The 12,639-nt window shown below is 43.7% G+C and overlaps 1 protein-coding gene across 1 annotated transcript in view; it reads left to right on the top strand.

Annotated features, from left to right (window-relative positions):
- The window catches only part of astn1 (astrotactin 1), a 2,710,576-nt gene that overhangs the window by 447,562 nt on the left and 2,250,375 nt on the right, over nt 1–12,639 (top strand). Inside the window, exon 2 of the mRNA XM_078561790.1 lies at nt 7,842–8,029. Coding sequence (XP_078417916.1) covers nt 7,842–8,029 — 188 coding nt within the window. The remainder of the gene's footprint in view (nt 1–7,841; nt 8,030–12,639) is intronic.

The raw sequence follows: 12,639 nt of genomic DNA, 5'->3' as shown, positions 1-12,639 counted from the left end.
TTTGTTTTCAATTTTCTTCATTCCCCTCCTGTAAGTATCAATAGCTTCTCAGGGTCTGATAGCCTATCTGCTTCACTCGAGTGACCAACATTAATGCACAATCCCAGACAGTGAATTCTCGAAAGCAGTTCAATTATCATGGGCATTCCAGTCAAGTGCAATCCGACCTCACCCAATGTCCAAATGCATTATGAATCTTTGCAGAAATACTTCAAGTCCATCAATTCTGGGCTGCATTTGACCCAACATTCTCAAAGTAAGAAGAAAGGAACAGGAGTAAGCCATTTAGCCCCTCAAGCCTGTTCCACTAACATTCAATGAAATCATGGCAGATCAGTGACCTAACTCCATATGCCCTGGGCTTCCCCAAATCTTTTAATACCCCTGGTTAACAAAAAACTATCAATCTCAGATTTAAAATTAAAAACTGATTGAGCATCAATTGCCATTTGTGGAAGAGAGTTCCAAACTTCTACCACCCTTTGTATGTAACAGTGTTCCTTAATTTCATTATTGAAAGGTCTGTTTCTATTTTTTTAGACGATGCCCTCTAATCCTAGGCTGCTTAAACAGAGGAAATAGTTTCTCTATATTTACCCTATATTTTGCCCTTAATATCTTGAAAACTCTGATCAAACCACCCTTAACTTACTAAATTCCAGGAAGTAAAACCCTAGTTTGTGTAATTTTTCCTCATCATTTAATCCTTTGAGTTCGGGTAACTTTCTGGTAAATCTATGCCGCAATGCTTCTATTGCTATTATCTCCATTCTAAGGTCTAGTGCCCATTACCACCCAGTGTTCTGCTGGTGTGGTTTAACTACAGTTAATATATGATTAAAGCAGGACTTCTAATCTGCCTGTATTCTAGTCCTCTCGATATAAAGGCCAGCACTCTATTTGCCTTTTGATTATTTCCCGTACTTCTTCATGACGCTTTAATAGGTTATGTACCTGGATCCCAAAGTCTTTTTGGACCTCCATTTTTTCTAGCTTTTCACCAAAAGAGGATTTACACAAGGTGCGGAGGATGTGGCTGAGGTACTAGTGAATACTTTGCTTCGGCCTTCACCAAGGCAGAAGATGCTGCCAAAGACATAGTGAAAGAGTAGGTAGTTGGGATACTGGTTTGCCGAAAAATTGATAACGAGGAGATACTAGATAAGCTGGCTGTACTTAAAGTTGGTAAATCCCGAATACTGGATGTGATGCACCCGAGGATACTGAGGAAAGTAAGAATGGAAATTGTGCAGGTACTGTCCATAATTTTTCAACTTCCTTAGATATGGGGGTGGTGCCAGAGAAGTGGAGAATTGCGAATGTGACGCCTTTGTTTAAAAAAGGGTGTAAGGATAAACCCAGCAGCTACAAGCCAATAAATTTAACTTTGGTGGTGGGAATGTTTTTAGAATTGATAATCTGGCACAAAATTAACAGTCACTTGGACAAGTGTGGGTTAATTAAGGATTTGTTAAAAGCAAACCATGGTTAACTAAAATAAAAACAGAAAGTGCTGGAAAAACTCAGCAGGTCTGGCGGCATCTGTGGAGAAAGGAACAGAGTTAATGCATTTAGTCCAATATGGTTCTTCCCTTTCTGAAGAAGAGTTATATTGGACTCTAGATGTTAACTCTGCTTCTCTCTCCACAGATGTTGCCAGATCTGCTGAGTTTTTCCAGCACTTTCTGTTTTTATTTCAGGTCTTCAGCATCCACAGTGATTTGCTTTTATCATGGTTAACTAACTTGATTGAGTTTTTCGATGAAGTAACAGAGACGGTTGATGAGGGTAATGCAGTTGATTTGGTCTTTATATACTTCCAAAAGGTTCCTGTTAAAGTGCTACATAATTAACTTGAAAGTTAAAGCTCATGAAATAAAAGGGAAAATGCAGCCTGGACACAGAGTTCCCTGAGTTGCAGGAAACTGTGTTGTTTTTGGACTGGAGGAAGTTACACTGTGGGGTCCCCCAGTGGTCATTACTAGCCACAGGTTTCCTAGGTATACCTTAATGACCTAGACTTGGGTGCATAAAACATACGAACATACGAAATAGGAGCAGAAGTAGGCCATCTGGCCCCCCAAGTCTGCTCTGCCATTCAATAAGGTCATGGCTGACCTGTTTGTGTTTTGATTTCCACATTTCCATTTACCCCCGATAACCTTTGATCCCCTTGCCTAACAAGAATCTATCTACCTCTGCCTTAAAAATATTCAATGACCCCGCCTCCACCACCTTCTGAGGCAGAAAGTTCCAAAGTCACACAACTCTCTGAGAGAAAAAAACTTTCCTCATCTCTGCCCTAAAAGGGTGACCCCCTAATTTTAAAACAGTGCCCCCTAGTTCTGGATTCACCCACAAGAGGAAACATCCTTTCCACATCCACCTTGTCAAGACCGTTCAGGATCTTATATTCTTCAATCAAGTCAACCCTCTCTCTTCTAAACTTCAGTGGAGACAAGTCCAAAATTTCACACTTTACAGATGGCACAAAATTTAGAAGTATTGTGAACTGTGAGGAGGATGGCAATAGCTTTCAAGAAGATATGTTTAGACTGATGAAAACGGGTGGACACATAGCAGATGAAATTTAATACAAGAAAATGTGAAGTAATACATTTAGTTATGAAGAACAGGGAGAGGCAGCATAAACTAACAGGTACAATTCTAAAGGAGGTACAAGAACAGACAGACCTAGGGCTGTATGTGTGCAGATTGTGAAGGTGGCAGGGAGGGCAGGTTGAGAAAGTGGTTAAAAAGGCAAATGTGATCCTGGGCTTTACAAATAGAGGCACAGGGCAGAATCTTCTGGCTGGCGTGCGGGTGACGGAGCCCGCACGCCAGCGCTTAAAATGTCGTGCACTGACATCGCGTGAGCGTCCCGACGTCAGCGCGCGGCATCGCGATATTTAGGTCGGCGGGCGCGCTATGCAGCGGGACGCGCGCCCGCCATTAATTAAAGGCCTCGTTAAGGCCCTTAACTTGCCGATCGTTGACAATTTTGAGGGGCCCGTGCGAATTTCAGTTCGGCACACGGGCCCAACGGGCAGGCGGGTAGGTGATTATTTTTACAAACCTCATCCAGTGGCGGGATGAGGTTTGATAACGGTTTTAAAAACGTTTAATAAAGTTTTTGTTTATTTCATTAACATGTTCCATCTCGTGTGTCATTTTCACATGAGGGGGACACGCTAATGAATTTTTTATTGTTCTGTTTTTCATATTTGCCAGCCTTTCAGCGCTCTCCTTGAGGCAGCACTTTGCCTCAGGGAGATGTGCGCTCTTTCACGTGCATGCACGAAAGAGTGCGCTCTGACAGTTGGGGAATCCCCCCACCGCCCACACACGAAGCGCATAGCGCTTCCCGTCGGGCGTCACGCTGGGCGGGCCAAATAAGGCCCGCCCACTTAAAATGGTGGTGGGGCCCGTTTCGGCGGCGGCGATCGGCTGCCCGCCCGTCAAGGGCAAAATTCTGCCCATAGTGTGCAAAAGCAAAAGTTACAATGAACCTTTATAAGGTTCGGCCTCAACTTACGTATTGCGTTCAGTTCTGGGCACTGCACGTGAGGAAGAATGCGAGGGCTTTAGAGAGGATGCAAAAAAGATTCACAAGAATGGTTTCAGGGATGAGGAACTTCAGTTACCTGGATAGGTTGGAGATGCTGGCATTATCCTCCTTAGAGAAGAGAAGGTTGAGAGGGAGATTTGGCAGAGGTGTTCAAAATCAGGAGGGGTCGAGACAGAATAGATACAGAGAAATTGCTCTAATTGCTGGAAGGGTGGAGAACTAGGGGACATTGATTTAAGGTAATTGCCTTGCAGAATGCTGGCATGGGCATGGTAGGCTACTTGGCTTCTTTTGTGCTGTAAACATGCTATGACTTAGAAAGTTCCCTGTCCTGGTCCTTTTTAAGTCCAAAGTGGTGACCTTATATCTGCCTGCTTTGAAATCAATTTGCCATAGTTTTGTCTATTCACTTAACCTATCAATGTCTCTGTAATTTTAAGCTTACACCTACACAACTAACAATGCTGCCTATCTTTGTGTTGTCAGCAAATTAGAGCATCTGACTTTCTATTTCAGCACCTCGCTCATTAATAAATACCGTGGAGAATTGAGGCCCCAGCACAGATCCTTGTGGAACGCCACTAGCTACATCCTGTCAATTATAGTACCTGCCCAAAATCCTTACTTTCTATCTCCTGTTGCTCAGCCAATTTCTGAACCAGATTAATAATTTGCCATAATTCCATGAATTTGAACTTGTAGTTGAGGGGTTTTTCCAAATTCTGCATCCGTATTCTTACTTCTTTGTCGGTGATTGTTATATCTTTTCCATCTCCCACCAATTTTCTACCCTTTCCTCCTCTTCTGATGTTTGGTTTTCAGATGGCTGGTGTCCTAGCTGCCTTGCTCAAAAGGTTGTTATTCATGTGTGAGCCTTTACTGCGAAATTTGCCAGTTGATTTGACTGTGGTGCATCACAGCAGAACATAATCCTTTCTTCACTCAACCTCCATAAGGGCACATTACAGCCTGAGACACTGGTAATAATCAGGAGGAGGATACACGGGCAACTGAACTTCTGCCCAGTTATTCTAGATCCCAATGAAAGAACCTGCTCATTTTCATTTAACTCTCCCTGTTTATTTGTCTGCCATTTTATATTAACCCTGTTGTTATTGCCAAAATATTGCCTTTTTTTCTTGGAGCTCACTTTTAACAGAACTTGCTGTTGGTACTGGTCAGCTAGTTGGTGTGGTCCTTTTCTGATTTATGCAGGATACCATGCCAACTGCTTAATCAAGGTTACTAAACATTCTGTTTCTGACTTGAAAGCCTTTGTGGAATACCCATAATAATTTTGGAATAGAAATTGAATGAGTACGAGGAGAAAATAGACCTTTATTTTACACCTTTTTCTATCTGTCATCCCAGAGTTCTTTGGATGTTCTCATGGCTGCACTGTTATAAAGTTTTCTGAGACCTCATGTAATAAGTTTGGACAGTCACTTCCATTACTAGTGTCTCAGAGTGTTGTTCATAATCAATTTTGGCATCTAATAAGCTTAGAAACGGAAAGCAATAGAATGGGTAGCAGTAGTAGAGATGGTAGCGTAGTGTAATGAATTCAAATCTCACCATGTCCACTGGTGGAATTTAAATTCAGTTAATAAATCTGGAATTGAAAGCTAGTCTCACTAATGGTGACCATGATAACTATCATAAATTGCTGTAAAAACCCATCTGATTCAATAATGTCTGTAAGGGAAGGAAATCTGCTGCCCTTACCCAGTCTGGCCAACACGTGACTCCAGACCCCACAGCAATGTGGTTGACTCTGAACTGCCCTCTGAAATGGCCTAGCAAGCTATTCAGTACAAGGGGATGAGCAATAAATGCTGGCTTTGCTAGCGATGCCCACATGAAAGAAAAAATAAAAAAGAAATATGTGTGAAACAGGATAGGAATAATATCCTGAATATCGGGACGTGGAGGCAGCCTGCTTTTTCCTTTGATGTGCCAAAATAGACCACCATGGTTGCATCCTCTGGGTTGCCATGAAGGCTTAGCTGCAGACTGCCCAACCTGCATATGTGTATGGTTTGGTGATGGAGGCAGGAATTAGTGCATGTGTCTCTGGCAGAGAAGTCAGAGGACCAAACATAGGGTGTTGTGAGGAATAACCCCGTTGCCAGTAGGCCTGACTGCCTCAGCCCTTTCATGGCACAACTGCACTTGGGTGTTGTGCAGGAAGGGAGAGCACTTGCCAGCACTTGCGTGCATTTGCATGCTGTGACTGCAATGGTACTCTCAAAACTTCTGATTGTGAATGCCATCTCGCCACTCCCGCATCGAGTTGTTAGCCTGCCATATATAAGTCTCAGTAAGGGTTGCCGCTCTTCAAATGTAGTTAAACACGCACTTGTCTGATGGAGATAATGACAAGACTTATAGCATGGATGGACTCTGCCATATTTTGCCCAAGAACATGCGCAGCCTCAGGGAACTCTGCCAGATGTCCACACCTTGTCCTGTTCTGCTCCACGACCCCACTGTATCTGGTAAAGTTTGATTTATTGAAAAACAATTGCCTAGCCCAGTGCTTCCTAACCCATTGCCTTCTCCAATCTCACTGCTACACTTCATGCCAGTCCTATATATAACCTGGCGTCCAGGGCGGTCATGAACAGGCCTTTTATGTGAGCCCTCAAGAAACACATCATACTTGTGTGGTTGGAAGCAATCAATTATTTGTTCAAATAAAGCATCAGAACAGTTAACAATCAATGAAACAGACACCCATGTTTGACCTTTGGTGACCCTTTGATCCACTTTGTGAATAGCCACCAAGGCTCTTCATTTCTGGTGACCTGAGCATGGATGGTGCTATCCTGCATCCTCTGACGGAGACTGCCACCAACCTCCTCTCAATCACCTGCTCCCACTTGCTGTGCCCCTCACCCTGTGACATACGTTCCACGTGCGGTGCATGTCACCTTGAGTTGTCGGTGTCAGTGGAGGTGGATGGTGCACTTGGGTTGCGTGATGCTGCATCCTTCAAGTGTCCATTGTCCTTTGAGTTGTATGCTTGCTCCTCTGCCACCTCCTGTTTTCCTCTAGCATTGGTCCTGAGGTGTTAAGAAAACACACGTTAATGAATGTGACATCTCTGCTTCCCTTCCACTTCACAGTTCCATAATTGTCTCAATTGCCAAAGCCTGAAAATAAGAATAAATATGCTAAATAGGCTCCATAAGTGTGCCATTTTTCACGCATAAGGCTTGCATCTTCTCTCAGTTGAACCCCCGTTTCTTCCTTTGCTGCAGCATGCCCTGTTACGCGTCCTGCAGTCACCAGGGCCTTCTCTTCCATTGCATCAGGTCAACAATGTGGACCATTCTACTGCACATCACCCCCCTCTCCTGGGCAAGGTGCACTGTCTTTTCCTGTAAGGTGGATGAGAACATTTTCATGGATGATAGAGTCAACCTCAGCAGCTGAGATTGTATTGCACCAAAGAACACTTCACATACTTTTGCTCTCATGCTGCCATCCTCATGTCTTCCACGGGTGGCTGTACTGCCAATGCTTCTTTCGTACACTGCATGGCCAAGTGTGCAAAAGGCACAGTACTGACAGGACTTAACTAGATGGTGAATGCAGAGGCAGTAACATAATTAGTTGACTTTCAGAGGATTCACCCTCCTGACTCACCCCTGATCCCTGTGGGATAGGGACCTGGAAATGGTCCCAACTCACACATATATCCTATTACCACATGATTCTGCCTACACTGTCCTCAGTGTAGAGAGAAACTAGAGGAGCTTGTTGTAATGAAGAAAAATTAGCATTGGTAAGTCGATCCACAACCCAGCAACATGCCTTAGAGATGTAATTCATTTGATGGATTTGGGTGCATGGCTAATGTTCTACTTATTACAATGAAAAATTTTTTCATGATTAAATATTTCTTGCTATTATAGGAGTATTATTCATGATAATCGAACCAGACTTTATTATTTCATGATTTGGTTTGACAAGGAGCTGAATGAAGTATGTGAGCTCCCATTAATTCCAAGCTCATCTAGTCTGTAATTTGAAAGTTCAATATCTTTCACTTCTTTTTGATTGAACTTTAATTGAAGTTCAGAGATGCTTCCAGCTTCCCTTTTGTTCGAATCAATAAATAAGTTACCACTAGTACAGGGGACAGATTATACATTATTGTATTAGCTGAAGTGTTGTTATATTATTAAATTTGAAATTGCTTTCAGCATGCTTTGAGATTTTCACTTTCTTCAATGAAATTCCAAATCAATGCATTTGCTTTTCACAGAAATATCTGGCTCTGTAGAAGAGATCCCCCTTGTTCGCTGGAGGCAGCAGTGGCTAGAAAATGGAACCTTGCTTTTTCATGTCCACCATCAGAACATAGCCCATCGTTTACCAGGCCTAATCCCAACCATCTACTCTCAGACTGATTCTGCTGAGGAGGAACTCCGAATCCTTCACATTTCTGTCATGGTCAGTTGCTCTGTTTTCACATTTTCTTCCATTTTGATTATTTATTTTAAATTACTTTTAACCTCCTTTGTCAACTTTCTTGAACTTAAATATCTATGTCTATGTAGTTCTGAGCGGAGGTGAATGAGTTATGTTGTTAGCTCTGTCTTCATTGGAGGATGGAAATTGGTCAATTGCTTTTCCGGAACAGCCTTGATATTGCGAGGATAACGTTTGGGGAATTTGTGCTTGCAAAGATTATCAACAATCATATAATGGATAAATTCAAAGTACTTGGAAAGTGGCAAATCATGCAGTCCTTATAGTTGAAGCAAGTTTCAGTGAAGGGTAACACTGAGGGAATGAACATAAATATCTTCTGCTATTGTATTATTGATTTGAAAAATTTCTGTTGATCATTAACAGCATAGTTATCAATGTTTCCTTATACTTATAGTAATGGAAAGCCCCGTATCTTAGTCTCTATTGATGGGTTCACAAATATGGATAGATTTTAGATTACTTATATTAAACATTCTCTAATGATGTGCAATGGTGGGTAGCAAGGCATATGTTTTGTCAAAAGAATGGATGTCCAAATCTTTCTTGAAATGGGTAACAGAGTACTCTGACCTATGGTGATGAGTAGCAATGTGCACAGCTTCACTGGAATACACAACAGGTTATTTGTTTTGTATTAAATAACTGTATTCTCTCGTCTTGAATGGTGGACAGCAGAGTACTTATGTTTAACAAATGTTTGCATAATTGGTAAGTCAAAATCATAATTTTTGGGGGATAATTGCAGTTGAAAAATTAATGGACTGATGGAATTGGGACTTGATATTTCTGAAAGGCTTGGATTGACACGTGGATAATTTTCCGATCTTCCAGCAATCCCACCAGATCAGTGACAACGTAGACTTTGTGTACGTCCATTTCTAACTCAACTGACTTCAGCAGATACTCTGAGGTCAAGCACAGATTAATGTTTGGGCAAATGCTAATTCTGATCCTGCTAGGTTAGACGGGTAAGGGAATTTGCTGGAGCAGTTAGTGCCTCTTTCATTTTTTAAAACCTCCTCCACTGCCTACTGATCAACAAAAAACACAGTTGTATTTTTGATGGTAAAGCATGAATGACAGAAAATTTGTCATCAGATGTGCTTCCATCATTAATATTTCATTTGAATGTGCCTGAAAACAGGTGGTGCATCATTGGTAGAGCAAAGGTTAGGAGTTGAGCCTGTCTTTTCAAAATCCCAGCCAAGTAACAGATGCGTTTTCAATTTTCTATCTTAATTCTTCTATGGTTTCAGCTTATTTTTTTTAACGTTTTCATATTCTGATCTATTATCGGATTTTAAATAGTTAAATGTTTCTGCATTTGTACATTTGTCTGTTTACTTGCTGCAAGTCCACAACTGCAATTGAGGTTGAAGCGCATATTGCCTTAAATGCAAATAAAATGCTCCAAGATTAAGGTGAAAGTCAAAGTGAGGATTAGTTAATCCATTTTGCTGAAAATCAGGCTGGTTATCAGCCCAATGACAGGTATGAGTCAGAAGAAAAGTTCCAGCTTGCAATTATGAGGTAAGTATCAAAATTTTGCTGGCAAGCGTTTTGGAACCCAGTGAACTGTTGTCTCCAGAAGACCCTGATCAAGCAAGAATTTATGAAATAAGAACATTTTTGCAGTAGAGTTTACAGAGCCACATTCATTAACAATGAAAACAAGCAACTAAACTATTCAAGGATAAGTCTTGAAGTATTTGGATAAGAGGATATAGAGCTTGTAAAAGCTTGTGTCAGATTGTTTACGTTGATGCTTAATTTTAATGGAAAGGCAGCCTTTCCTGGATTCTGGCTTTCAGTTTTAAAAGAAGTCAAGGAGCATATGTCAGAAATTATTTCGTTGCAGATGTGTGGAGAAGTAAGACAAGTTTACATAGTGGCGTTCAATTGTTACAACTTGGTCTTGAAATGGTGGGGACGATTTCACCTTCACCACCTCAGCGGTTCATTTGGCAGTGCAGGTTGCACTCGAGCTCATCCATTGATTTCAACAGGATGAAAATCGAACAAGTCCTGTGATGGCGTGCAATCCACTCTATCACATTACTGTCCAGGCATAAGTGAAAATTGCCCTTAGTGCAATAGTGAGTATAGCAATTAATAGATGTGTGTGTGTGTGTGTAAAGTGTGAGCTGTAGGTAGAAGGTAGATGTGAATTAGGAAAGAAAAAGACTGTATTAGATTGATGCAGTATGTCCGAAAGGTCAGAACCAGTATAGTATAGGAAAATATAGAATTGTTTCTTGAACTACTACCAAGCAATAGAATCATTTGGTTTTACATTAACCCTGTCCAAGACATAGGCCAGGATTCTCTGCACCAACCCCACCCCCCTGCCCCTCCGCTGGGATCTTCTGGCCCCTCTGAAAGCCAATGGACTTATGGCTGGCCCGCCGCATCCCTCACAGCAGGTCTCACCGGAAAACCCCAACCATAGACTTAAACATGAAGGGCTCGACTGCTGCCTATAAGTTGAAAAGAGCCAATTGTGCCAAGCACATCATCCTTGAAGCTGAATGCTATTGACATACTATATTAAACTGAAAGACGTAATGCGACAATTCAGAATTGACCTTGGCTTTAACAAAGTTAATGGAAGTATTAAGAGTCTACAAATTAATGGAATTATGTGTTTTTGATTGGTGGCAAATTTAAGACAGCTGTGAATTCTTTTGAGATGAAAGTCTAGGACTGGAATTTCCTGTCCCTGTAGGCGTAGGGCGTCATGGCGGGCGTGAGTGGATGATATGGTGAGAAAGCCAAAAATAGGTTTTACGCCGTTGTGAAACCAGTTTGCAATCTTCCAGTTGTCAATGGTGGGTCACCTTTCCTGCCGTCCAACATCGGGAACCTAATTTCAATACATTTACATATCATCATCTTGCCTGCCCGCCGGAATCATTCCCCCAAATTTACCGCCTACGTCGGCGGGAAAACACGTCAGCCCAGAACATGCCTTGACATGCAGAAGTCGTGACTTACCGTTAGGGCCTTGCTCACATCGCGGACACCCAAGGAGCAGAAGATGCTGGAGCCCTACAGCTACCGGACCCTGGAGGAACATATGGATTCCCATGGACATGGCTCAACCGCGAAGCAGCTCACGGAAGGTGGGAGGTCTTCGTTGATGCCTGGGCCTACTTCGGGACATCGTGGCCTTGGCCGTGGGCTGCTACAGATGATCATCGAGGGGGTGGGAGGTGGGAGAGGGAAGAAAGGTCCAGCTGTGAGTGGGAGAGAAAAGTGTACTGGGGTGTACTGGGGTGGGGGGTGGGAGCTGGGAGAGGAAGGTCTAGCTTTGACTGGGAGAGGAAGGTATATCGGGGGGGAGGAAGGGAAACAAAGGTGTCAGGGGAGGGTGAGGTTGGGAGGGGAGGAAAAAGGTGTTGAGGGTGAGGCTGGGAGGGGGGCAAGACAAGGGGGGAGGGTGTAATGGGAGAAAATGTGACAACTGGGGAGGTAGGTGTAAGGGAAGGAGTCCAGGAGCAGGAAGGAGCGAAGGAGTCCAGGGGAATGAGAGACTGTGGAAGAGGAAGAGGGAGTAAGGGGGAGGGAGGGTGTATGTGATATCCAGGTGAAAGTGTAAGGGAGGGTTTTGTGGAGTCAATGACTGCCCCCTGGGGTGTGAACTGAGGGCGGGTGTGGTGGAAGGGAATGGTGAGTATGAGAGGGGGCAGAGTGAGCCAGAAGGGTGGGAGGGTGAGGGTGCAATGGGAGCGGTAGAAGGGATGGCAAGGGTGGTTGATGTGGACTCAGAGCTGGCACGGAACTGGAGGTGGGAAGGAGGAGGTCAGGGAGGTCAACGTGGATTGGGGGTGGGATTCTCTGGAAGATAGGGAATGAGCACATTTACCTGGATACCAGGAAAGAAAAAGGTTCTGGTTGGTAGGTGACAGTGGGGCGATGGAAGTTGATGCCAGGGGGGTCAACAGTGATTGGGGGAGGGGAAAGGATAGGGCAGATGAGCAGAAACGTGACAACTACCATTTTTCTCAAATCGAAAGTGAGCGGAGCCTCGTGTTGGACGGGCACAGGTGCTGCATGGGAGTGAGATCAGTGGGTGGGCGGAGATGCAGGTCAGCTCAGATGGACAACTGAAAGCGAACCCCAGCAGACTCCGCCACACAGACACCTCCCTCCAGAATCACTCGCAGTCTGGTTGCGTGCAGCTGAACTATGAATGGGGGTGTGGGGGGCGGGGGTGGGATGCAGGGCGGGGGAGGGGGAGGACTCGTGAAGCCTGTAAATGAAGCTGAAAGACAACATTACACATTACTCAGTGAGAGTGAATATATTTTCAGATTATAAAGTGACAAAAGGTGTTCACCCATGCAACCACTTGTGATCAGAAATTCTTAACTTTTCTAGGCCTACCACTTTTTCTAGGTGCTGCCCTGACACCCACAGCAGGGGTGGAGACAGCCTGTGCAATGGTTGGCCCTGTTGCCTCTGATGACTTTGTTGTGAGTCCTCTGGAGAGCCAAGGCCTTGAGGGCCCTGGCTTGCTTTGGCTGTCCTCCTGTGGGCCAGCTGCTCCCTCTGCGGTGACAGAGGAC

This window comes from Cetorhinus maximus, chromosome 17, assembly GCF_964194155.1.
Source record: "Cetorhinus maximus chromosome 17, sCetMax3.hap1.1, whole genome shotgun sequence".
NCBI classification, from domain to species: Eukaryota; Metazoa; Chordata; class Chondrichthyes; order Lamniformes; family Cetorhinidae; genus Cetorhinus; species Cetorhinus maximus.
The sequence above is the reverse complement of the archived record's forward strand: the minus strand, read 5'-3'. Positions and strand labels throughout refer to the sequence as shown.